Genomic DNA, 27,792 nt, shown 5'->3' on the forward strand with positions numbered 1-27,792 from the left:
AACAGGGTGTCTGAATGAAGCGTAATTGTACACCTAACCCTTAACTGTACCCCACAAAACCATAATAAAAATACTGATTAATTATTAAAAAAAAAAAAAAATTTAAAGTCAAGGCCAAATATGATAAGGGAGAATGAGAGGCTCCTGAGCATATAGAATGAGGGGCAAAAGCAAGCACTGGCTATATTGAATTCAATTATTTTGTCTGTTGTCAAAACTCTTTATTGTTATAGAAATTTTCAAACATATATAAAAGTAGAAAAAGAGTAAAATAAATTCTCAATTATCTAACAATGAGATTCAAGTGTGATGATCAGTTTTGATTAATTTATTAAAGATTGATTGTAATAACAAAATAAATTTAAAACAATGAAAAGTTCCTTTATTACTGCAAGTCTAAAAATTAACAATGTCTGAAAATAGAACCCAAACATTCTTCAAAGTTAAAAGCTTTAAAAAATTACCATGTGTAATAATTCTTAGGAAATTCATTAACATATCATAGCAGAAGAGTTTGTATACATGGTTTGTAGATCCATAGAAAAGAAACTGTTAGTAGTAACTTCCTTTGGGAAGTGGAAGTCTAAGGGGAACAGAGCTAATGACTACAGGGAGACTCATGCTTATGTGTACTGTTTGGTTTATTTTACCGTCTACACTACATTTTCTAAGTACAAAAATAAAATAAAACGGATTGAAAATACATTTAATAGTAAAAATAGAAAGAAATGATAATGATAGTAGAATACAGAGGATGCAATCTGTAACAATAAAAGTAATGTTAGAGTGTTGCAAAAACAAAAACAAAGTGTTGGATCAGAATAGAAGTCAGAATAGATGAAGAATGCCTAAGAATTGGGTAAATGCTAAAGTTAACATTTCTAGTAGAAAAGTGAGCATAACATTCAATAAATCATGCCAGGATATTTGACTATGTAGTTGTCAAACAATTGAAATTTGTGTGCATTATTTTTCTTAGAGAAAACACTCCAGAGGGATTCAGGATGTATGTCCATGCATTGTATACATATACACAGACATAAACAGCATTAAACACTTAAAAAAATGACTGTTCGTTAATCTCATGTGGTAGAAGACTTTTCTGAGACTGACAACAAAGTAAAAACTATAAAAGAAAACATTGATACATTTAACTCAAAGTGTCTTAAATATGTAAACATTCACAAAATGAAATTTGAACAAGGAAATGGAGAAAAGACTGTAACATATGCAGCAGATCAAGAATTAATATCCCTTAGTTTAGAAAGTATAATGAGAAGACAATAAATGATAAATATTCCAAGAGAAAAAAGCATAGACATTAATTGAAAATTTATAATCAATTTCTATTTCAGTACAAATTTGACAAAGGCAACTTAAAATTAATGCTTTTTTCTGCTCATCAGATTGAAATATTTAAAAATGTTTAATATTTAGTGGTAATGAAGTTCTTGTCTTACTAGAAATACAAATTACTAAAATCTGCACTAGAGGTAAGTTGTCAAACATAGAAAATGCATTAAAATGAACAATATACTTTGATAAAATATATTCAATCCTAATAATTTGCAATAAAAATAATTACAATAATCAAAATAAATATTGGCAAAATGAATCTGTGAGGCGATTTGCCTCAATAGTAACCATAATTATAAAGTTTTGAAAAAAGGCAAATATCCTTAAGTAAATACAGAACATCCAGATGATGGAATACTATGCCACCACTAAAAAAATTTCAAATACTTTATGACATCAAAAATGTTTGCTAAATATTTAAGATAGAAATGCTTTAAAAGTATTTTATACTATAATTCCCATTTTAATTAATTAATCAATTAAAGTCAGAATCTCACTCTGTTGCCCAGGCTGGAGTGCAATGGCACGATCAGAGCTCACTGCAGCCTTGACTTCCTGGACTCAGGCAAGTCTTCCACCTCAGTCTCTCTAGCAGGTGGGACTACAGGAGCATGCCACCATGTCTGGCTCATTTTTTTTAACAGAGATGTGGTCTTGCCTAGGGTGGTCTGGAATTCCTGGGCTCAAGCAATCCTCCTGCCTCAGTCTCCCCAAATGCTGGGATAATAGGCATGAGTCACTGCACCCGGTCTATAATTCTCTCTCTCTCTCTCTCTTTTTTTTTTTTTTGAGTTGATGTCTCACTCTGTCGCCCAGACTGGAGTGCAGTGGCCGCTCCCGGTCACCGCAGCCTCGACCTGCTGGGCTCCGGCGATCCTTCCGCCTTAGCCTTCCAAGAGTAACTGGAATTACAGGCATGCGCTACCACGCCTGGCTGATTTTTTGATTTATTGTAGAGATGAGGTCTCGTTGCCCAGGTGGGTCTCGAACCCGCGGGCTCAGGCAATTCACTCACCTCAGCCTCCCAAAGGCGCGGGATTACAGGCTAAGCCACCGAGCCCGGCTTATAATTCTCTTTTTAAAATGTATTTCTTCAAGGTGTGCATGTGTATGTTTTTCTGAGTGATAGGATTACAAATGACTTTCTTTTTTCATATTTTTGACTTTATAGTATTCATATGTTCCATAACCAAAACATATTTTTTTGTAATCCAAAAATTAAAATTTATTTTTCACTAGATTCTTTATAATCTGGGCCCTTCTTACTTCTTAACCCTTAACTCTTATTTCTATCCTCTCACTTTATATTCTGGAATATTTAAAAAAATCCTTTCCTAAAGCTACTGTTCATTGAGAGGCTCTGTGTTAAGCTTTTTATGTGCATTATCTCATTTAATCTTCAGAATGACCTTACTCTTTGCCCATTTTCTATAGATAGTAAAATTGGCCCTTAAGGTGATGAAGTAAATTATCTAGGGTTCAATAGCTTGGACTGGAGCCCAAGTCCCTAGATCCAAGTTCCATGCTCTTCCTCACTATACCATAATGCCTCTTTGAAAATCTAATAATGTTGAAATAATAATTAGTGAGGTATAGCAGAGTAAGAAGAAAATCAATGCTAACACTAATACTAGTTGACTTTCTTAAAACTTTTTTTGTTATTGATTCTGCTTTTAATTCCTTAATTCCATTATCAAACATCTTCAATATTTATTATTTAAAGAGAAAATGATACAAGTCACAATTGCCAAGAGGTAGAATCAACCCAGATGTTCATCAAATGCTGAATGGATAAACCGAAGTTGGTATGCACATACAATGGAATATTATTCAACCTTAAAAAAGAAGGAAATTTTATCATATGTTAAAACAAAGAAGAATCTCAAGAACATTGTATTAAGTGAAATAAGCTAGTCATAAAAGGAAAAATCCTGGATGATTCTATGTATATGAGATATTTGAAGCAAACCCATAAAGGCAGAAAGTAAAATAGTGGTATGCAATGACAAGGAGAAGGAGAAATGAGGACTTGCTCAATGGATATAGAATTTCAGTTTTGCAAGATGAAAAAGTTCTAGAGATCTGTAACACTACAATGTGAATACAGTTAGCACTACTGAATTGTGTATACTTAAACATGGTAAAGATGATAAATTTTGTTATCTATTTACCACAATTTAAAAAAATGAGTCTTCCTTGGGAAAAAAGAAAAAACAGCACAACCTTTTAAAAAATCCGGTTACTCTCGCATTTATTATCTAATTTTTGCTTGTTTTCATTACTAAATTCATCAAATACATGTTCAGCACTTAATGTATACTTTGACTTCTCAAATCTTTTCAATCTCATTTCTATTTCCATGATTGTATTGCAACCATAGCAATGCTCTTTTCTGGTCACATATCCCCCTCTGTCTTCAAGACATTTGGCATAATTTAACTAAAAATATTTGTAAAACCTCTCCTTTCTGGGATTGTGAGATACTATATCTTACTACTTTTCTTCTTGTATTCTACTGCATCTTGTTCATGTTCTCTAAACCCATACCCAAGTCGATACTTCTATTTCTTCTTGTAATTGTCTACAACTTCTGTGGAAAAGCAAATTACAAAAAAACAAATGATGCTACTAGAAATGTGTGACTCATTATTTCAGTTTCTTCTTATTTAAAACAGTTTTATTGACGTATAATTGACATACAAACATTGTATATGCCTAAGGTGTACCACTTGATATTTCAATATGTATACATGGCAAAGTGAACACCACAATCAACCTAAATAACATATTTATCACCCTCATGTACTAAACATTTATTTTTTCCCTGTGGCAAAAAGACTTAATTTAAGATCTACCCTCTTAACTGATTGCAGGCAATCCATTTTTATTAACTACAGTCACCATGATGTGCATTAGATCTCAAGAACTTATTCATCTTGCATAACTGAAATTTTATATTGTTGAGTCAACATCTCTCCACTTCCTTCTTTCCCTGACTCCATACTATTCTTTTAATTATCTTGCAATTATTTGCTGATCTGCCTTCTGCCAATATACACAGCAATACATCTTTCCTTACCTTTTATCCCAGGCTTCAGCCAAAAATACCCTGCAGTTCTTCTAAACTTCACATTTTTTCCACCACAGGAACATTCTGGTCCTTTTGACTTTAACTACTAATTAATTGCATGGAGTCAGCTTTAATGTAACTACTTTATAATTTTTTTCATTTGGTCTACAAGGCAGAATTGACCTTTATCTTCACAATATCCAGAAAAATATTTGTACATATTTCTTTTCATGCAGTTGTTATCATGTATTTCAATTTTTTGTTTACATGGTTGTCTCCCTTAACAGATTTGCTACTTCAAGGTAGCATGATATATATCATTTATTTCTATCATCTGTATTTCAATATCACCTGACAAATAGTTGGGGTTTAATCAAAGTTATTTGAATGAATGAATGAATAAACTCATGCCTAGACTCCCATACCAACACATTCACTCCCCAAGAGAAGTATGAGTGAGCAAAAGGGGCTATGCTGGCTCTTGAGACCTTGATCTCTGACATGGGAATGAGAATATTTTAACTTAGAAACTCCCAGCATTGATCACCTGGTGAAAGTGACATTATGGACCCATGGTCAGCTTAATCTCTATAAGAAGGGTGAGTCAAATGTGACAGGGACTAAGGATAGGGAAGATGGTACATGTGTGGACATGCAGACTAGCATAACCACAGCTTTGTGTGGCCATCCAGGGGCATCTGACCCCACGACATTTCCGTCTGTGTTTACAGGACAGGAGGCTCAGGTTCTTTCCTGGTGCCCAAATTCAGATGGATAAAAAACATGAGAAAGAAAGCCCTGAAGGGGGTGTTCTGAGATAGCAATGGGCATAGAAGAATATGGTAGATGAGTTCTTAGTGTAAAAGGAGAGGTAGTGGATATCCACAGCCCTTGCAGTCACTCTTGTATCCTCAGTCAAGAGCATAAGCCTCCCCCACAGGAGTGGCAGAACAGGATTCATGAGGCCATTACTCAGGAGTAGCAAAAAAAAAGTAGAGCACATATTCTCTCTAGAAGCCAGATGGAAAAGACAGAGGAGCAAGAGAACAAAAGGCAAAGTTCTTTTACCCCATCAAGATTTCACACTCATTAGAAGGATCAATTCCTCCTCAGCATCCTACCCATTCTCACCTGGAGCACTGACATGAGACAAGCACAGGACACAGTACCGCGATAAAGAAATAAGTAATGAATGAAGACGGGTGCGGTTTCTTTGTCCAGCTAATTCATATCTTAATAGGCAACATCCACTGCAGTTTATCAAATATGCTGAGGTTGGGACATCATCTGGGCTGTGACTCTTATTCTATCCCAACCTGAGGAGCACAATTTTATTAAAGGACACAATCCCCAATTCACCTAGGAGCAAGCCTAAAGGAGCTTCCTAAAGGAATTCTTTAAATCTGAGGTCATAAGAGCCATTATAATCAAAATATTCCATGGAGAAATCAGTGCTGTTAACTTTCTAAACCTTTCTACAATAAGAGATACACTGGGCATTTTAAAATTATAATCTCAAACTGAAATACTCAATCTTATCTAATGTCAGGTACCACACTAATGTTTCTCAAACCACCCTATGGGCCTGTGGTCTCCACATTCTTTTTCTAATATAGGTTTCAGCAATCATTAGTAAAAGGCAGCTGACATAAGTATATTCTGCATCATCTGAATGATTTCCACCAAATTAAAAACTATCAAAGAATTTCAGGACCCTTGTCTGCATTTGAACTCAAAATGTTATAATTGTCCTCTGCTAATAGAGGGAAAACACACTAGAAGTACATGACAGTCCAGGGTATAATAACTGTTTAAATGAAGGCTTTATTGTAGCTATTACAATACAGAATATTCTTGTGAGAACTAAGTCAGCAAATAGATCAAGACCATATAAATAAATCGAAAGAAGTATTCTTGATTTATCCACCAACCAAACACTTACCCCTGATTTTGAGTCCTTCCGAACACCGACAGCATGGCTTAGGCCTGGTACTTGGCAAGGATATTTCTCTTCTCTCTTTTTTCATCTTGGACGTCCTTTATACACATGTCTTACCATTTCTTCTGCCTCTCCACTCCTACAATTCTGGTTTAGTCCATTATCTCTTAGCTGGGCTTACTGCAATAGAGCTCAGTATTACTGATTGCTTTTCTTGCTTCCATGCTTGTCCTCTACAACCCATTACACACTCTACATGATCTTTTAAAACATAGTATCAGGATGACTTTCTCTTGAACATAAAATCAATCAAATTTTTAGGACTTTTGAGACTGAAATGATTTAAATTGTTTCACCTAAAAATATATGTACAGGTGGAAGTTCTAAACGTGACCATCTTTGGAATAAAAATATTTACTGATGTAATTACAGGAAATCTTCAAGAGATAATCATCCTGTATTAGGGTGGGCCTTACATGCACTGTTAGGTGTTCTTATAAAAATAGAAGAAGAGGCTGGACGTTGTGGCTCATGCCTGTAATCCCAGCACCTTGGGAGGCTAAGGTGAGAGGATTGCCTGAGCTCATGGGTTCAAGACCAGCCTGGGCAACTTGGTGAGACCCCGTCTCTACAGTAAATAAAAAAATAAGCCAGGCATGGTAGCACGTGTTCCAGTTACTTGGAAGGCTGAGGTGGAAGGATCGCCTAAGCCCAGCAGGTCGAGGCTAGGATGACTGTGAGCATGTCGCTGCACTCCAGCCTGGGCGGCAGAGTGAGACTCCGACACAAAAAAATAAATAAAAATAAAAATAGAAGAAGACACAGAGACAGAGGGAAGAAGACAGAGGCAGAGATTAAGGTTATGCTTCTACAAGCCAAGGAACACTAGAAACCACCAGAACCTGGAAGTGGAAGGAAGACTTCTCCTCCAGAGCCTCCAGAGGTAACATAGTCTACAGATGTCTTGATGTTAGACTTCTGGCCTTCAGAGCTGTGAGAGGTTAAATTTCTGTTGTGTTAAGTAATAAAGTTTGTGGTCATTTGTTATGGCAGCCCTAGGAAACTAATACAAAGGCCTCTACTGGGTTCTATGTTACTATCCATTACTGCTCTCATCACTTATTAGCCTCCAAACACACCTACTTTCTCTGTGCTGATCTCAAACACCATATTCAAGTCATTAGACTACCTGTTTTCCTTGACTGAATCTTTTATCCCCAGTCTCTCCTTGGCTGGTTCTTTATTCTTGATGTTCTAGTCATAGAACCAATGTTAATTTCTCTAAATTAACGATAAGACGGACTTTCCTGATCACTGGCTTAAAATTGCAACCCATCATCCATTGTTTTTATTTTCTAGCACTTATTAACATGAGATATATTATGTGTTGTGCTTATTTGCTTTTTATGACTCTTTTCTAAAATATACATTCTATAAAAATAGAAATTATAATCATAGTTTTTTGTAATGTATTCAGCACCTAGATGAGTATTCAATACATAGTTAATAAAGAGATTAGATATTCATTTGACAGATGAACTCAATCTGTGCTTTTGAAATTGATATTGTATGAGTTGATTAAATACCAAAGTAATGGTCATACAACCTGTGGCATAAGTAAAAGAAAATATATTACTTTTAAAATCAGAAAAACTATTTGCTTTGGAAAACATGGGCAATGGGTAGTTCCCAATCATGGTGACTCTAGTAATTTGATAGTTTTTTATGTGCCATACATTCATCTATCCACTGTTGCACCATCATCGATGGTCTCTCTTCTAAACAGAAATTGATGTTTTCATTTAAACATTACTGTCACCATTTGCATTTTTAACCCTATTGACTCCACCAGTTTCCTATTGATGGTCAGTTATATAACTCTGATAAATTCAATGTGATCCATGGGCACTTTTTCACTGATCATGCCAATTTTGTTATATAACTTCCCTATTACTCAAATAGAAAGAAAAGAGGGAATAGTTAGGTTAGCTTTTGAATGACAATGAGACAGCAGCATGCCTAAGAGTAGCTACAGATATTTATTATAACACTGTTTCTCAACAGATCTGCAGTGTACAGCCAGGCTTTCGGTTTTTTATTTAAAAAATTTTTTAGGCCAGGCGCGATGACTCAGCCTGTAATCCCAGCACTTTGGGAGGCCCAGGAGAGAGGATTGCTTGAGCCCACGGGTTCAAGACCAGCCCGGGCAACTTGGTGAGACCTTGTCTCTACAATAAATCACACACACACACACACAATTAGCCAGACATGTTGGTGTGCATCTGTATTTGAAAGGTTGAGATTGAAGGATTGTCTGAGACCAGCAGGTCGAGGCTTTGCCTTGAGTGTGCCACTGCACTCCAGCCTGGGTGACAGAGTGAGACTCCAACTCAAAAAAAAAAATTTTATTTGACAAAAATTGATACTTTTGTAAGACATATACATTAATTTCTAGACTACTAAATTGAAAATGTAAAAAACAAGACATACAAAGTGAAAGCCCCAATTTTTTCAAATTCCAATATATGGCTTCAAATTCAATTTGACAAGATCATCACATAGAATGAACAGCACTGAATGGTAAGGACAGGTCACGGGCATAGAAACTCAGCATGCCCGATGTTGAGACACTTTTGTAGAATCACACTCCACTCAAAGCTGTTTCACAGTCTCAGCTTTTTCTAACAGGTAGTAAGCATTGTTTTTAAAGTCAGGCTGCCCGTATCTGTCACCAACACTCAACCCACTTTTCTTTCATGAGAGAACAATATGAAGTTGACTCCAGAATCTTGGCCTGGTCATTATTTTTTCAAAACAGACGTACAGATTGAGGTTTTTCTTTCCTAATATTCCTTATTTCTGAAATTTTGAGGGGTCCTGGTTTCCTCTGATAGAGCAGAGGGCAGAATATTGAGTGATAAAAGGTATAAAATTGCTTATATCAGTAGGCAACTTACCAGAGGAGTAGGTCTGGATAATTAAATGGCTAGTCAGGAAAGATCTTTGATAGATAAGCACTGAAGTTAAATAATTTTAATAGGCTTTTACATATGCTATTTTTTCACACACTGCAATAAAGCAATAATTCTAAGTTTAATACTTTTTTATATGTCATATTTGATATATCAGGCTATATACATTGCTACAAGCCATCTACCAATCCTAACATTCTGCTTAACATTTTAGAACTACCAATATCATAATAGATATAAATTCACACATTTTAGGCATATTATTAGCCCTTAGTTTATTATTGCATTGTTAAAGTCCTTAAAGTTTTTTTCACTACCTAACATTTAGAGATAGTTCAGGTCTGGTGAAAGCAAGACGCCACTTTCACCCAAGGTTTGTTTTCTTGTACAGTATCATATTTGTCCACATAATCTGAAAACAGTATACTTATATTACATGCACATAGTAAATTGATAATTACACATATTTATTATCTTATGCAGAATCATTCCACATACAATGCATGCCTTTCAGCAAGGACATCATCACATAGAATGAACAGCACTGATAGTAAGAACATGCTACGGTCCTTTACTTTGCAGCAGCCAGAAGTCAATGTGGAAAATTTTACTCTCATCAGGTGTTACTTATTTTTATGGATTAGGCTGTTCTTCACCCATAACTGCTCAGTTTGTATGCATGAAAAGGAGGTTGTCAAGTAAGAAGAACTCAAGGTTTAAACTGCTTCCAGAAAAATAATAAAGTACTCCTATACTCTTCCCATTTCATAAAAAGAGGGTTTTGCTAAGGTTAGCAGTAATAATAAACACTATTATTGTAATAATAATATCTTGCAATATACACACTATTATTTATATTACAAGTATTTCTACAGAGGGCTCCACAATAAACAGGCAGGATGAGTCAGGGGATATATGTAAATCTGGTAAAGTTAGTACAAAATAATGAAATATGTTTGTGTCAATGGACTTCTGCCAAGAGAAATGAAGAATCATGAGAGGAGATAGACAGAACTGGGATGGTTCCCAGTTACGTTTTCATGGCTCACAAGCCCTGCAATCAGAGGTGGCAACTGGTAGTGTTCCTACAAACCCAACAAAGTGTTGGGTCCATCCCATTTGATACTTCCATTTGAAGAGTTAGAACTTTAGTTGAGGGTGAACAACAAGACAACAGTGGGAGGCAGTATACATGCTGAACCGTTGAGAAACTGCTGGTGTGTCATCAATGGTGTTTGTGCCTTAGCAGATGGTTATTGCAATAGATGGAAAGACTAAGGGGGCCAACTCATCCCACAGAGAAAACGCCACCTTCTGGGATTGCTTCTCATATGTCAGCCATTCTATTCTACTTCCCACAGAGGTGAACTTGATGGATACCAGCAAAATCAAACCTGCAGAGGAGAGGAGAGCATGTCTGAGGGGAAGCAGTGGAAGAGTAATGGTATCACAGGGGTTTCTGACATTACAGTACTGATGTAAGAAGGTTGCTTCCCAGTTTCAGTTTCCTCAAACCAGCAATTATCCTTCGAGGAAGGCAGTGTGTGAGATATCAAAGATGTTTGCTTACATGTGAAATCCCACACCTTGTTGTTTAGGCCAACTGTTTTCCCATGTATGATGAAATTGACTATAGTAATAGTTTGGAACTCCACAGATTAAGGAAATTTTCACAGTATCAGACCTTAATGGGAAAAAGTTATTGACATTTTCTTACTGGAAACTGGGGAATCTAGCTTATTGACATCGGCTTAGATTTTAAGATCTATGAATAGCTATGAATGATGTTGGCATCAAATGAGTCTAGAAACAGCTATGGAGTTTGGAGCCAGAAGAAAATATCCTTGGGTAAAAATGGATTGGTGTAACAACAAGGTAGTATAAACGAAAACCTTGTTGATGATTAAAAATATTCTTTAGTATACTAGGCATTAAACTGGTATGAGACAAGAAAGCTGAAGCCCCAGAGGATAAACTTGATTAAGACTGTATTAGACAAACCTACAAACATTCTCAGAAGTGCAAGGGTACTTGTATGACATTTTCACTGATGTCTTAGATTAGAGATGTTTCAGGAAAAAAATCATGTTGGAATGTTTTCATCCATTTGATTATATACAATATAAAGATTACTACCTCTGAGAGGCTCTAATTTACAAATATTTTCCTAAATGCCTCCTTCACATCCTTGTTTCTGAGACTATAAATAAAAGGATTCATCATGGATGTTATAACTGAGTAGAACACTGAAATAACCTTATCTCCCTCATTCATTTGCTTCAAATTAGGTTGCATGTAGGTAAATATTGTTGACCCATAGAAGAAGAAAACAACAGTTAAATGGGAACCACAGGTAGAGAAGACTTTGAGTCTCCCATCCCTTGATCGTATTTGAATCACAGTGGAGATGATATTCCAGTAGGAGAAAGGAATGAGAGAGATAGGACCTAGAAGGATTATGACACCCATTGCAAAGATGACCATTTCTGCTCTGAAGGTATCTGCTGAAGCCAGCTTCAAGAGGGCAGGAGGCTCACAAAAATAATGATTAATTATTTTCTGTCCCTGATATGGGAGACACAAAGTGAATGTGGTGTCGACTAAAGACACACATGCTCCACTGGCCCAGGACTCTACGACCAGATGAATACAAACTCTGTGGGTCATGATGGTAGAGTAGTAGAGGGGCTTGCAGACAGCTACATAGCGGTCATAGGACATCACTGCTAGAAGTGAACTCTCTGTACACCCTGCTATTAGAAAGAAAAACATTTGAATTGAGCACCTAGTAAAAGAAATGGTCTTTCTCATAACCAGAAAGTGAAATAGCATCTGTGGAACAATAGTTGTAGAAAAACAGAAATCAACAAATGACAGATTTTCAAGGAAGAAGTACATTGGTGTGTGAAGTTGAGAGTCAGCATGAATTAGGAGTATGATGAGCAGATTTCCAAACACAGTCAGCAGGTATATGATAAGAAATATCACAAACAGCAGGATCTGGGTCTTATGTTCTGAAGAAAGGCCCAGAAAGATGAATTCAGTCAAATAGGTTTGGTTTTCTTTTCCCATTGATGATTATTTCTGTCTGTATGTTAGCATAAATAGAGCAAATGTTGACTATGATGAAGCACCAAACACAGAAAGTGAAGATATCTTTAAGAAAATAAACATATTTGATTTATAATTTTTCAATAAATACTTAAGAAACTTTATTTTTCCTTCCCTATATTCCTACTGAAGCCATTTAGTTAATAGATACAGCGAAATCAGGAACACTCCTTCTTGGTGATCCTTGCTGGCAGAGTGTTATCATTCATAGAGCCATTGTTCAACAGTTTTGTAGATAATATCAAGAAATATCTTCATAGAAAATTACATATTAATTGCCTGAGTCAGAGAAAAAGGATGCAAGTATATTATATGGATTTGAAATAAAATAAATTATCCCTCTAGTAGAAATCTAATGTTGTCTTTTGTTGTCTAATTTACTTACCATATAAGATATTTTAGCTTTAATTTTATCAAATAGAAGAGGCCAACAATCAACTTTTTCATTTTTTTTCCAATGGATTTTCTATATCCTTCCAATCAGGAAAGGAAATTTTAAGAGGTTATTTTTAGTTGTGTTATAATCCGTAGTCCTGGTCCTTTTCTAAATTATTTATTGGGCAGAGAAACAAGTCTTGGTGATTATAGCAGTGTACAAGAGTAAGGTATGAAGGGACTCTACCATCGTGGGTCCAAGGCAGTAGAGAAGCCATTAGATTTAGGTAGCATCACATATTGCGGTGGATAAGACCCTTTGTGGAGACCAAATGCATATCAGCAGTCCACTGTTGCAGTGTTTTATCTGACATAACAGTGTTTGATCTCATTCATGCTGCAGTGTGATTTAAAATATCCAATCAGTTGGGTGAGTGAATCGATAGAAAATCAGGTACTGGTACAATGCTCTGAATTCAGGCAGAAAACTATTCAAAGTTTATACTTTGCTGTACATCAATAACAAATAAGAAATAAGATGGCTGAATCCAAGTTAATGGGTCAGTAAGTCAAAGGGAGTTAGAGAAGATAGTAGGGCCATGAACAAATGACTGGGACTCACAGCTGGAGTCTCATGTTTTTGAGAAGGATTAAACTACTAGTCCTAGAACTACCCATTGGAATAAAGGAGGTGTCAGAGCAGAAATTCAGCCCTCCTAGCAGGACAATCTTGATGTAGAGAAAAGTCTAAGTCAAGCGTGAAAAAGTTTATTTTCACACATAAAATCTTCTGTGTAGTTGGCAATATAAGAAAAATGCAAACAGAAACTTTGTGGCTGGGTTCAGTCACAAGAGCGTTGACCACAAGCTGTCAAATATGACTTGATTTCAAGACTACTGGTAACAGTGAGGTTTCTGTTCAAGAATTTCCATTCAGTCGAATCTGAAGTGGGTCCAGCCTGAACTTACAGGAAGGTTCATTGGCTTTGAGCAACCAGGAAAACAGAGCCAGGGAACATTTTGAGGAACTAGCAAAATCAAATGAGAAAAATTTTCCCTTTTGCATCAGTGTAAAAAAAATGACACAAAGGATCCATGATAAAGTCTGTATGACATAACAGCCAACATGATGTCTTACTTAAATGAGTGTTTTTGAAACTGTGATTTATAACACATCCATGAGTAATGAGATAGAATTAGTGGATTATCATCAGTATTTATTTAAGTTGAAGAAAATACTATGTCATGCAATAATATAAGCATAATTACAAGAAAATATTTATTTCAATTGTATTTGTGTGTGTGCATGTATGAGTGTATGTGTGAAAGTCTGTACTGGGTTAAAATATAAACTGCTCCTTTTTAAAGGGTTATTATCAAAGTCTTTAAAAAGAATACTGCTATAAGTAAAATGTTCTTAAGGACATAAATAAAATAACCCATTACTGAACTCATTTTAATAGTAATTTTTGATAAGTTCATTTTTTCACTGTTTCAGTAAGTAAATTTTTTGTAATGAAATGTGCATATTTCATGTGTAGAATTGGATGAGTTTGGTATATGTAAAATATGCTTTCTAAAGGTGCTTATTAAATTATACATGATTGTTTATAAGCCCATTTCCCTGATATGACATTAAGTTTCCTGAGAATAGCAATCCTATCTCACTCAATATATCTGAATGTAGTACATTTTCAAGAAATGTTTGCTGACTAAATTCATACAAGAATAATTGAATACATCCCGGAATGAATGAACTTCTTTTTGCACACAGGCATTGTCATATACAAGTATGCAAATATTCCTAGACACTGCTCATCCAATCTGAAGCATATTATACAATTTGGAAGTCAATCTGTGGAATGGAAACACCTTGTGACAAGGAGAAACACAAGATGTGATTACCAAGACTACTCATGCAGAAGAGTAGGCATCATTGATTGTTGTTCTAATTTTAGTGGAGGTAGGAATGGACCCTCAATTTACAACCCTGTTCTCTTTCTCAGCCTCACCTCCAGAAAGAATGTATTAATATCTCTGAAGTCGACTGTACTGGTGCTTACAGCAGACACACAGTCAACATTAGTACTCACCGAGCTCTGGATCCTTCTTACTACTCAGTCAGTAGCAGGAAGCTTTGTCTTGCATTTTAGGTAGTTTCCTGTGAGTCCAATGTGTACCACCAAGATGAGATCTTGAGGAAAGTAAAAGAGGAAGAGAACATCAATGGTGAAGACTGAACGATCAGAGGATAGGAAGATTCTGGTAGTTGAAAAAAAGAGTAGCTAGGTTGAGATACAATGATATTTCAGATTTCTTGGGACTCTCAGCACCTAAACTAACCCAGTCACAAAGAGCCTAGTAGCAAGATTTCCAAGACTGAAAACTCTAGAGAAGGGAAAAAGAAAAATCTCCTTTCTCAAATAGACTGTGGGTTATAACAATAAAGATTTGAATTTTTCCTAAGACAGACTGAAGATTTCTGTTCCCTCATGATCTTCCTCCTTGGTCACTTCATCCTCCTCCTTTTTACCTGGAGGCCTAGCATGAGTTTGTTCTAAAGATGAAGAGGTCCAGGTGAGGGAAACTCACACTAAGTACTGTAGAGATCCAGAGATCTAAGCTATAAATCCGGAGTTAGGTATTGGGTCTCAGAAGTTCTCAACCATCTCTCCTGACAACTGAGAAAATCTGGGCTTTGCAGTGGATTCCATTTCAAACTCTGACTGTATTATTGGATGAGGTAATCAATTATTTCAAGTACCAACATTGAATTGAATATTTTTCTATTAGGAATTCCTAAAAGATTGAGGTCATGAGAGCTGATGCAAACAAGATATCAAGATATTCCCTAGGGTTCTCCTTGGGAAACTCTCACTTTATTATCACTTCTTACAATGAGATACCTTGGGACTTTTAAAAAAATTCATAGATTGAATTCTGTGAACCTCATCTAATTTACAATACTTAATTAGACAAAGAATAATTTTGTATGCTCTGACTCTCAAAAAGACCCAAGAACCCACCCATTCCTGTCCTTTTTCTCTGCTTGGCAGAGTCAAGATTGTGAAGTGATTGCAGGCAGAAATCTTTGCAACCTTTACTTTTTTGTATTTCCCATTGGTATATCATGGTTGTACAGTTTCTGGGGGTGGGGGTACATGTGATACTTTGATACATATATACAGTGTGTAATGATCAATTCAAAGCAATTACTATATTCATTACCTCAAAAATTTATGTTTTTCTTTGTGTTGGGAACATTGCTATTCTTTCCTTTTATGTATTTTGAAATATAAAACAAATTATTTATTTATTCTTATTTTAAAAAATTTTTATTATAAAGATGTGGGTACAACATTGAGATACCACCTAACCCCAGTAAGAATGGCCATCAATAATAAAACAAACAATAACAGATGATGGCGAGAATGCATAGAAAAACAAATTATTAATGGTAATTTCCTTACTATACTATTGAATACTTGAATGTATTCCTTCTATCTAACTGTATTTTCATATTCATCAGCTATTCTTGAATCTCCCCTCCCTTTTTTGCTTTCCAGCTTCTGGTAACCACCATTCTGTTCTCTACTTTTAGAGATTCACTTTTTTGACTTCCACATATGAATGAGAACATATGATACATATGTCTTTCTGAACTTGGCTTATTCTACTTGACATAATGACCTACAGTTTCATTTATATTGCTGCAAATGACAGGATTTCATTTTTTCTGGCTGAAAATTCTTCTGTTGTGCCACATTTTCTTTATCTAGTCATTTATTGATCGACACAGGTTGATTCTATATCTTGGCTATTGGGAATAGTGCTGCAATAAACATGGGAGTGAAGGTATCTCTTTGGTATGCGGATTTCCTTTCTTTTGCATATGTACTTAGCAGTGAGATTGCTGGATCATATGGTAGTTCTTTTTTAGTTTTTTAGAAAATTTCTTATTGTTCCACAATAACTGTACTAATTTACAGGTTCATCAACAGTATATGAATGTTTCCCCTCAACTCATCCTTGCTACCATTTGTAATTTTTTGTCTTTTTGATAGTAGCCTTTCTAATTAGGATGAGATGATATCTCATTGTATTTTTTATTTGCATTTTACTGATGCTTAGTGATGTAGAGCTTTTTTTCCATATACTTGTGGGCAATTTGTATGTCTTCTTTTGAGAAATGTTTATTCAGAGTATTTGCTTATTTTTAAATTGGATTATTAATATTAGTGCTGTTATTGTTATTCAATTTTCTGAGTTATTTGCATATTCTTGTTATCAATCCCTTGTTGGATGTAAAGTTTGTAAATATTTTGTTCCATTCTTTAGGTTGTCTCTTACCTTGGAAACATCCTTTGCTTTGCAAAAGCTTTTTTTTTTTTAAGCTTTGTGTAATCACATTTGTCTATTAAATTTTTTAATTGTAATTATTGGTACATAAAAATTGTATATATTTATGACATACATGTGATGTTTTGATACAGACATACAATGTATGAAGATCAAATCGGGATAACTGAGGTTATCCATCACCTCAAGAATTTATTATTTATAATTTAAGCATTCATTATTTCTTTGTGTTAGGATCATTCCATTTGTCCATTTTGGCTTTTGTTGCCTGTGCTTCTGAGGTCTCACATCAAAAATATTTTCTCAGACCCTGTAACTTTTCCTCAATATTTTTTTTTCTAGTAATATCTAGTTTCAAGTCTTACATTTAAGACTTCAATGCATTTTTAGTTTTTTTAAATATAGTGAAAGATGGGGATTTAATTTTATTTTTCTGCATATGGCTATCCAGTTTTCTCACTATCATTTACTAGGGGATGTTCTTTCCCTAATATATGTTCTTGGCACCTTTGTCAAAAATTAGTTGACTGCAAATGGATTTATTGCTGGGTTCTCTATTCTTTTCCACTAGTTTATGTGTCTATTTTTGTGCCAGTAAAATGCTGCTTTTGTTACTATAGCTTTGTAGTATAATTTGAAATAAGATAGTGTGATACCTCCAGCTTTGTCCTTTTCGCTCAAGATTGTTTAATTATTTGGTTTTTCTTGTTTTTGTTTGTAGTTTCATATGAATTTTAGGATTTTTATTATTTCTTTGAAGAATGTTATTGATGTGGTGATTGCATTAAATCTGTAAATTGTTTTACAGGCATTTAACAATATTAATTTTCCCAATTCATCAGCATAGGATATCTTTTCATTATTTTGTGTCTTTTAAAATTCTTTTTACCAGCATTTTAGTTTTTCTTGTAGACAGCTTTTACTACTTTGTAAAATTTACTCATAAGTATTTTTTGGTAGAGATTGTAAATGGGTTTGCTTTTTAAATTTCTTTTCCAAATCATTAATTTCTAGTGTATACAAATGCCACTGACTTTTGCATGTTGATTTCAAATCCTGCAACTTTACTACATTTGTCATTTGTTTTAAGAGACATTTTGTGAAGTCTTTAGGTTTTTCTAAGTATAGGATCTTTGTTTCAGCAAGGAAGGATAATTTGACTCCTTTCTTTCCACTTTGTATGCCATTTATTTCTTTCTCTGTTCTAATTACTCTGGCTAGGATTTCCAGCGCTATGCTGAGTAAGAGTGGTAAAAATGGTCATTCTTGTCTGGTTCCAGATTCTAGCGAAAGGCTTTTAATTTTTCCCTAATCAGTATAATGTTAGCTGTGGGCTTGTCATATGTGATCTTTATTGTGTTGAGGCATGTTTCTTCTACACACAATTTATTGAGGGTTTTTATTATAAAGTGATGGTGAATTTTGTTAAATGTTTTTTCAGCATTTATTGAAATAATCATATGGTTTCATCCTTGATTCTTTTCATGTATTTATTGATTTGTGGGTGTGGAACCACTTTTTCATCCTTGGGATTAATTCCACTTAATATGGTGAATGTTCTTTTTAATGTGTTATTGAGTTTGGTTTGCTAGTATTTTGTTGACAATTTTAAAATCTATATTCATCAGGGATATTGGCTTTTAGTTTTGTTGTTGCTGTTTATTTGTCTGGTTTTGATATCAGGGTAATGTTGATCTTGTAGAATGAGTTTGTAACTATTCTCTCCTCTTCAATTTTTAAAAATAGTGTGAGTAGAATTGGTATTACTCTTTCCTTAAATATCTGGCAGAATTCAGCAATGAAGCCATCAGGTCTTGGGTTTTCTTTAATTGGATACTTTTTACTATTGCTTCAATCTTGTTACTCATTATTGGTTTTTTGAGGTTTTTGAGGTTTTCTTTTTCTTCATGGATCAATCCTGGCAGGTTGTATGTGACCAGACATTTTTTAATTAGGTATTTAAATTGGTTGGTATATAGATGTTCATGACAGTTCCTCATGATTCTTTGTATTTCATTGTTATTAGTTGTAATATTTATTTCTCATTTATGATTTTATTTATTGGAATCTTCTCTCTTCGATCTAAAGACTTGAAAATATTAAAAATATTAAATTAATAACTACAATAAGTTGTTAACTGACAGATAATATAAAAGATGTAAATTATTATATCCAAGAGTCAAACTGTGAGAAGAGAGGTGGGAGGATTGACTGAGCCCAGGAGTTCAAAGCTGTGGTGAGCAGTGATTATGCCTCTGCACTCCAGCCTGGGCATCAGAGTGAGACTCTAATGCACACCCACCCACACAGGACAAAATTAACTGAAACCTTGGGACAAGCGTATATAAGATTGTCTGTAGAGAGATAGAAATATGTCTGTGTCTCTAGCTAGGTCTTAGGTCCACTGAGATGTCCTTAACAAGATGAACGATCCACCCTTAGGGGCCAGGACCTGAATACTTGCCACATGAACAGAGAAAACAAAGAAATTATATGTGATGGATTAGGGAATCTAAAAGAAAGGGTATTTCAACCACATCTCCTCATATAGTAGTTTCTATAGATGGAGAGAAATTTATATTTTCCTACAAAGTAGGATGACTACTTCAGATCTGTAATGTAACTAAACTATATTAATTATTTGAGGAAATTACCCAATTTTTTAACCACAGAGTCCAACCAAGTTATATTACATCTCTAGATTCATATCTATACTAAGATTTAGTCGTGCTCTCTCTCTCTCTCTCTATATATATATAGAGAGAGCACAATATAGTCCAATATATAATCAGTATAATCTCTCTGTGTATATCAATATATATGGCTAACTTTGTGCCTTTGCAAAAATTTTATTTGTATCTTTAAAATTTTCTTTTTTTAAGAGACATTACAGAAGACCCAAGCTGCCCTAATGATAAGGAATATAGATATATCTCTGAATTATATCATATGAATCAAAGTGGTAATTATTATATAGGAAAATGAAATATCAGCATTTATAGAGGGAGTCTGTTGACATAGCAGCAGCTTGAAGAATTTCAGTTGTAATAAGGTGGTTGACTCAGGATCTCTTTTACTTTTTCCATATTAAATGGATCTGATTAGAGAGATAATTAATTCCACTATGGTGAAAAATAGGAGTATGTTATAAAGTCACCTACTCTGACAGAGTATGATCAGAATTCAAAACTACTGCTCACATGAGACTCATCAAACAGAATATTATTAACACTTTGATACACTGTCACTCCATGATAAAATAAAAACTTGATAGAAAATGAATTAATGGTCAGGCTTGGTGGCTCAGCCTATAATCCCAACACTTTGGGAGGCTGAGGCAAGGGGATTGCCTGAACCTGTGAGTTCGAGACCAGCTTGGGTAACTTGGTGAGACCTTGTCTCTATAATAAATAAAAAATTAGCCAGATGTGGTAGTGCATGACTGTAGTTCCAGCCAGGTGTGGTAGTGCACGCCTGTAGAGCCCAGCAGGTCATTGCTGGGGTGACCTTGAGCATGCCACTGCACTCCAGCCTGGGCAAAAGAGTGAGACTCCAACTCAAAAAAGAACAAAAACCAAAAAAGAATTAATGATTTTACTTTGCTTATTTACATTGGCAATTAAGGGGTTAAAACATTGCTAAGTGCCAAAATGGAAGGGTGTAAGGGTAAACAATAAATGTGCTTTCTCGGCTTGAACTTTTATGTCCCCCAATTTTCTCCAGAATTGTTTCTTCTTTTTACTTTTCCTCTTATCTTAAAGTTTCCCTGAGATTCACTTCAAGGTGAGAATGTGACCTGCTGCTATGGCTGCTGTAACAAAGTATCACAAGCCAGTTTACTTAAACAGATGAAATTTGTCTCACATTTCCTCAAGGTGTTGGCAGAATTGGTTCTTTCAGAGGGCTGTGAGAGAAATGTGTTCTGTGCCTCCTTTCTGGCTTCAGGTTACCTCAGGTGTTTCTTGGCTTATAGATGGACATCTTCTCTCTGTGACTTTACATTGTCAATTATTACCTTTCAATTTTATATTTTGGATTCATTATGAATTTAAATTGGCAATTGAAGGCAAAAAGTTTCAAGTCTCAAGAAGGAAGAGGATAAAGGTATTTTCTCAGCCTAAGTACCTGTCCCTTATGATAGGTCCTCCAGAGTTCTTTTCTTCCTCTTCTCTTCATCTCTCCTTACCACAATGTCTCTTTGAGAAACACTTTTAGGGTGGGAATGGGACCAAAAGCCTACCTGTGAATTTATTTAATCAATTCCAATTTTTACAATTGTTAAAGTAGAAAATTATGTGTTGGAAATTGCTGTCTTTAGGGCACATGGGTGAAGGAAAGTCTTACAGCAATTACTATATTTTTATAGTAAATCAGGATTCTGGGACTTTCTTTTTTGGGGAAGAGGTGACTTTCAAACCAGATTTATTTGTTTCTCAGACAAATTTTGTATTTTTCATCTGGGAATAAAAGCTATTACTATGCAAAACTTGAGACACACACATAACATACATTTTTATAGCTATGTTTGTGCACTTTTCAGTTCATAACGATTTCACTGATTTTACTTTTATTTTTCACAGCAGTAACAAAAATTTCTGACAACATTTTTGAAAGAATAAGTGAACAATAGTGATCACTGGTCATTTATCTTTCCGGACAGTAGAAAATCAGCAGAGAAGCATATGTTCAATTAGTGCTGAATAAAAATATTTTGCTTAGCTAAAACAAAGCAGAGACTGCTTCTGATTAATGGTAAGAAGAGAACATTTAATAGTTATATAAATTTGCATAAGCCACCAAATCTTATTGAGAATTAATCATTTTACCTGTAAAATGGAGATATTTTATCCTGCTTACACTTTTATAACTTTAAATATTAAAAGTAACAGTTATTAATATTTATATTTTCAATAATATAACAACTTTCACAAGGTAGATTCTATCTAAGATACAATGAAGGATAAATAGAAACACAAAAGGGGAGGATTTTAATATACCTTTTCAGATTCAAGACAGATCAAATAGGCAAAAAATTGTATGAATAAAAAGATCTAAACTAGAATCAATAATGTAGATAACATAAATATGCATCAAACCATATACCATATTAAAACATCATTTTTTGAAATTCCCATAGAACTTCACAAATACTTGCCATGTGTTAGGTTACAACCTAATATATATATACAGGTAGAAATTAGGGTAGAGAGGACAAAGATATCAACTAGACATCTCTGACTAGTCATAGTTTTATAGATAGATTGATTTTTAAAATCAGATAAATATCTTACATAATTATAAAATAAAATTAAAATTTTAAAGCAATGTTTAAAAATTGAAAGAAAAATGAATAAATGAATCTAGCCCTATATGTAGTTTGTAATGTGTGTATGATAAAGATAAAACAACTGAGTAGAATGATGCCATCATGAACTGGGATATTTGGTGAGGGGGAGGAAGAGGAAAAAGTATTACTGATGTCAGTAGATGGCTACATAAGGAATCATTATCTAAAACTGTATGGAGAGTGCTCTCAGGGAGACCAGTTAATAAACTGCTATAGTAAGTATTCAGGGCAGAGATGATGGTAACTTGGACCAGAGTGGAATATTTGAGTGCTGAGAACTGATAGCATCTGGGTTATGTTCAGTGGAGATAGAGGATATTCAGAAAAACAGACCAACAAAATAGAAATTGCTGATAGATTGGATGTTAGATGTGAAAGAAAGGAAAGAATCTTAGATGATGCATTCCTAGGATTTTGGCCTGAGTATATAGCGTCACTTCTCCTCATGACTATTAATTTCAGTGTCTGTTCTACATTTTTGTTTGTTTCTTAATTATTTTTCAACAAAAATACTAGTTTGATTTTTTTCTGTGGAAAGGTTCCTTTTTATCTCTTTCCTCATGAGTCAGTGTTAAGCAATTCATTACAGAATAGATAAACTATTTTTAGGCAAAAAAGAAGAGTCCCAGTTGAAACTGGGAATTCAAGAAACCTTGAAAGGACCTGAGGCAAAAAGGACTTATAGAGAACAAAGCTGGTCACTGGGCATACATATGTACATGTATATGAAGTCATAGGTTTTTCCACATCATGTTGATATCTATAATCTCTAGACAGAAGTGCATCTCCCCAATACTCTCCTGATGGCCCCAATTACCTCCTTGTTTCTCAGACTATAGATAAGAGGGTTCAGTACTGGAGTAATGACACTGTAAAATATAGAGAAGATGTTGTCCTGTTGAGAAGTATGGTAGGCACTGGGCTGGAGGTACATAAACATGGCAGCTCCATAGTACATTCCCACCACGGTCAGATGAGAAGAGCATGTGACGATGGCTTTCTGCTTTCCCTCACCTGAGGACATGCGGAGCACTGCAGCTAGGATGAATGTATAGGAAGCAAGGATAGCAGAGAGGGGAGAAATCAAGAAGATCACACCTGTAAGATGCAACATGAACTTATATCTAGAGGTATCAGCACAAGCCAACTTCAGCAGAGGTGGAATTTCACAGAGTAGGTGCCTGATTTCCCGGGACATGCAGAAAGGAAAGTGCATGGTGTATGAGGTGTGTATCACAGCATTTAGGAATGCCAGGATCCAGGATGTAGCTATGATGAGACAACAGATCTTTGGCCTCATGAGGATCATGTAGTTCAGAGGATGACAAATGGCTACATACCTGTCATAGGCCATGAATGCCAGTAAAAGATCCTCTGCACCTCCCGAAGTCAGGACTACTAATAACTGAAAGGTACAACCCACAAAGGAAATGGTATTCTCCCCACGCAGATAATTCATAAGTGTTTTAGGAGAAATTACAGATGCAAACAGCAAGTCCATGAGGGAGAGCTGACCAAGCAGGAGGTACATGGGCACATGGAGTTGGACATCTATTGCAATGACCAGGAGCAGCAGGCCATTGCTGGTCACGGCCAACATGTACAGGACTGTGAGTACAGCACAGAACAGTTTGGGTGACCCGCTGTCATTCAGAATCCCCATCAAGATGAAGGCACTTCCCAAGGTGGAGTTCCAGAGCTCCATGCTGTGGTTTCTTCTGTTATCTGAAATTACACAAAATCTAGATAACATAGTTCTGACATGGTTGCTGGAGACTCCTTGGCTCTATAATGTTATAGTGTTTGGCCATCAGGAATTAGGTGCTCAGTTTATCATATCCTATTATGCTATTTTATTCATGAATTAACTCACCACGCATGCATTGATCATATAGTGTTAAAACACTATATTTCTTTCCCACTTCTGATGTTTCTTTCAATAACGGGGTAGTCCCATTTGTGCAATAATTCTAGATTTGTCTCTGCCTCTTCATTCTACTTACTTCTTCTGGAAAATGAGGAGCAATTTAATCAATGGGATAAATTAAAGGTAAAATCTGGACGCATGTGGTAACCTCTTTCTCTATTCTTCTTTCTGCAGGTGTAGGGTCTTTGAGAGGGTCTGAAAAATATAATTCTTCTTCCCTACCCAAGTTTTAAACCAGTTGAGAAAAGATATTTGTGCAGTCCAAAATATCACCTCAATTTTTCATAAAGTAAAATTAAAATAGGTAGTATATATGTCAATAAACAATGAGCTTCTTAATACCAACTCCAAAAGAGACAGACTCACCTTTGAAATCACAAGCATGCAGGTCCAAATCAGTACTCCCCACAAAGAAGGACTGGTGGAACAAGGAAACAGTATAGATCAAGTATTGTCCATTGTATAGTCCAAAAAAAGAGAAAAATTTATTACTGCTAATTCTCCAATTAGATTATGATCCTCTCTTCCATCAGGAAGGAGTAGAAAGAGAATAGAAGTCAGGTGTCTTACACTGATGTTACCTAGACATGGAAGGAAATTTTGGGAAAGGAAAAGAACCATCCTCTCCCTTGCCTCTTGTGTGTCTAGCGATGTGATAGCTTTCAGGTATAATGTGATAGGATGGATCCTGTAGCATATAGGGTACTTGAGTACAATCAGTTACACTCGTGTGAGGAGCATTAAAAATAAGTGTAATTACAAATGGAGAAAAGTACTATAAAGGAAAAGGATGGCCAATTGTGCTCATGTAGATTGGTGATAAAGGAAAAGTATCTCTGGAAGTGTAAATGTTAAGGTCAGTAATGAAAGATAAACACAAATTATTCAAATGAAGTGGGGTGAAAAATGACCTGAACAGAGGACATACCTAACACAAAGCCTCTAAAATAGAAAAGAGTTTATAAGTTTGAAGAAAATGAATGAAGCCTGGTGAGGTGGGTATTTATTGAGAAAAATTTGGAGAGATAAAAATGTTCCAACTCGCTCTTGGTCTTTTGGGGCATATGGAATGCAACAGAAAGTGGTTTAATTCACATATACAAGTGTGACACTAGGCACATTATTTTTAAAAGGTTAATCCTTACAATTGCATGGAGTAGTAATAGGTAGGAGGTAGGAAAACTTAAATAGCAAGCTATGTGCAGAAATGAATGTGATTACCCAGGTGAGGTGAACCAGGGAAATAGCATGAGTATGATAGACTTAAGATACATGTTGGAAGAAGAATGTACAGTAAATGGTTATCCACTATATATATTCAATAGAAATCAAGCAGGAGAAACTAGTTTAGGAGGTAAAATACAGAGTAATTGGGAGACTTCAAAGAACTAGAAACTATGAGAATAAAAATCTATTTGCTCAGTGTGAATAGATGGAAAGGATAAGTAGAAGAAAAATAAGTAGTGACTTAATGGGAGAGATTCAGCATCAGGGACTGTCTTCACCTTCCAAATGAATGGTTGTTGATTCTTTATAATTATGTCCTTTTCACTACTGCCATTCCAGTCCTCACTCCATTTTTGTTGAAATTATTTAATAATAACTTATATCTCATGATTTGGCACCAAGCCTTATCTAAGGCATTATGAATAAAACACAAGGCAAGTGGTCAAATTACTTGGACTTAGATTATACTTTTTCCACAGATCACACGACTTTTTAATGGAGTTATTTGAATAGTTTAATGTTCAATTTTCCCACCTGTAAAATTAAAACAACACTAGCCTTATGTGACAATCTTAGTAATCTCATGAGAATTAATTAAGAAAATATATTTTTAAATTTTCAAAATTTTAAGTTCTACACAACTATCTTATATTATAGTTTTTTAAATCTTATGACTGTGGTCACATAATAGATTCTTTCTGAAATTTTATCATTATTTATTTATTTATTTTTTGAGTTGGAGTCTCATTCTGTTACCCAGGCTGGAGTACAGTGGCACACTCAAGGCCCCTTGACCTGCTGGGCTCAGGTGATCCTTCTGCCTCAGCCTTCCAAGTAGCTGGAGTTACAGGTACACGCCACCATGCATGGCTACTTTTTTTTTGATTTATTGTAGAGATGAGGTCTCACCAAGTTGCTTGGGCTGGTCTCGAACCCTTGGGTTCAGGTAATCCTCTCTTCTCGGCCTCCCAAAGTGCTGAAATTATAGGAGTGAGCAACCACGCCCTGCCATAGTAGATTCTAAATATACATGAAATATAAGCAAATGTAAAAACCAATTCATATAGATTTTTGTTCACTTTAGCCCCAAATGCTAGAATGAAAATATACTTATAGATAAGCTTTTTAAAACATATGTATTGTGAGAAGGTACTATGAATGTTCCTACCAGCTTTAATGTGGTTGGTTTTGTACTTGCCTAAGGTAAAGAAGCATTTAACTGATTTCTGGATTTTTCACAAAGGGAATTGGTTCCTTGTTGGATTAATGTCTCTGTGAGAGAGAGAGAGAGGATCTGGGGCTTCCTCTTCCTTTATCTTGCTGACATCATTCTCCACTAGGACTACTATTGATTTTGCTTTTTAGATCAGGGTTTGATATACTATGGCTCACAATACAAATCCAGCCCAACACTTGTTTTTATATATAAAGTTTGATTGGAACGTAGTTACACCCATTTGTTTACATATCGTCGATGATTGTTTTCACCTTATACAGCAGAGTTGAGTAGTTACAACAAAGACTGTAAGACTGAAAAGACTAAAATATTTATTATCAAACCCTTTACAAAAATTTTCTTCTGTCTTAGGTTATTTATCCCAACTTATTCCTTACCTCTATTCCATACTCTCAGTCTTTAATATTTTTTTATTTATTTTTTATGACCTGCAGAGACCAGTTCAATTTATCTTGGAGAAACAGGACACTTTATTGACCTACATAGTAGGCAGGAAAGGTTCTTACCTCAAACTGCTTCAAAGATAAATTTTCAAAAAATATATTTTAAGTTCTAATATTAAAATATCCTTTCCTAGCCGGGCTTGGTGGCTCAGCCTGTAATCCTGCACTTTGGGAGGCTGAGGTGAGTGGATTGCTTGAGTCCGCAGGTTTGAGACCCACCTGGGTAGTTTGGCGAGACCTCATCTCTACAATAAATCAAAAAATTAGCCAGGCGTGGTAGTGCATGCCTGCAGTTCCAGCTACTTGGAAGGCTGAGGTGGAAGGATCGCCGGAGCCCAGCAAGTTGAGGTCGCGGTGGCCGGGAGCATGCCACTGCACTCCAGTTTGGGCGACAGAGTGAGACTCTAACTCAAAAAAAAAAAAGGCCGG

At 35.3% G+C, this 27,792-nt stretch overlaps 2 protein-coding genes across 2 annotated transcripts; both read right to left on the reverse strand.

Annotated features, from left to right (window-relative positions):
* Positions 1-11,485: 11,485 nt before the first annotated feature.
* On the reverse strand, positions 11,486-12,409 carry LOC103271990 (olfactory receptor 2D3-like). Its single transcript, XM_008069482.1, has one exon. The coding sequence runs from the start codon at positions 12,407-12,409 to the stop codon at positions 11,486-11,488; it is 924 nt and encodes a 307-aa protein (XP_008067673.1).
* A 10,889-nt stretch (positions 12,410-23,298) lies between these two features.
* Positions 23,299-24,234, reverse strand: LOC103271991 (olfactory receptor 2AG2-like). The gene has a single exon (XM_008069483.1). It carries the CDS (start codon positions 24,232-24,234, stop codon positions 23,299-23,301), a length of 936 nt encoding a protein of 311 aa, XP_008067674.1.
* Positions 24,235-27,792: the final 3,558 nt, after the last annotated feature.

The sequence above is a fragment of the Carlito syrichta genome, unplaced genomic scaffold (assembly GCF_000164805.1).
Source record: "Carlito syrichta isolate Samal-C Ts95f unplaced genomic scaffold, Tarsius_syrichta-2.0.1 Scaffold312065, whole genome shotgun sequence".
Taxonomy (NCBI): Eukaryota; Metazoa; Chordata; class Mammalia; order Primates; family Tarsiidae; genus Carlito; species Carlito syrichta.

Excerpts from the sequence above, each read along its gene's own strand:
- LOC103271990 (XM_008069482.1), bottom strand. The coding sequence starts at position 12,409 with ATGGGAAAAGAAAACCAAACCTATTTGACTGAATTCATCTTTCTGGGC.
- LOC103271991 (XM_008069483.1), bottom strand. The coding sequence starts at position 24,234 with ATGGAGCTCTGGAACTCCACCTTGGGAAGTGCCTTCATCTTGATGGGG.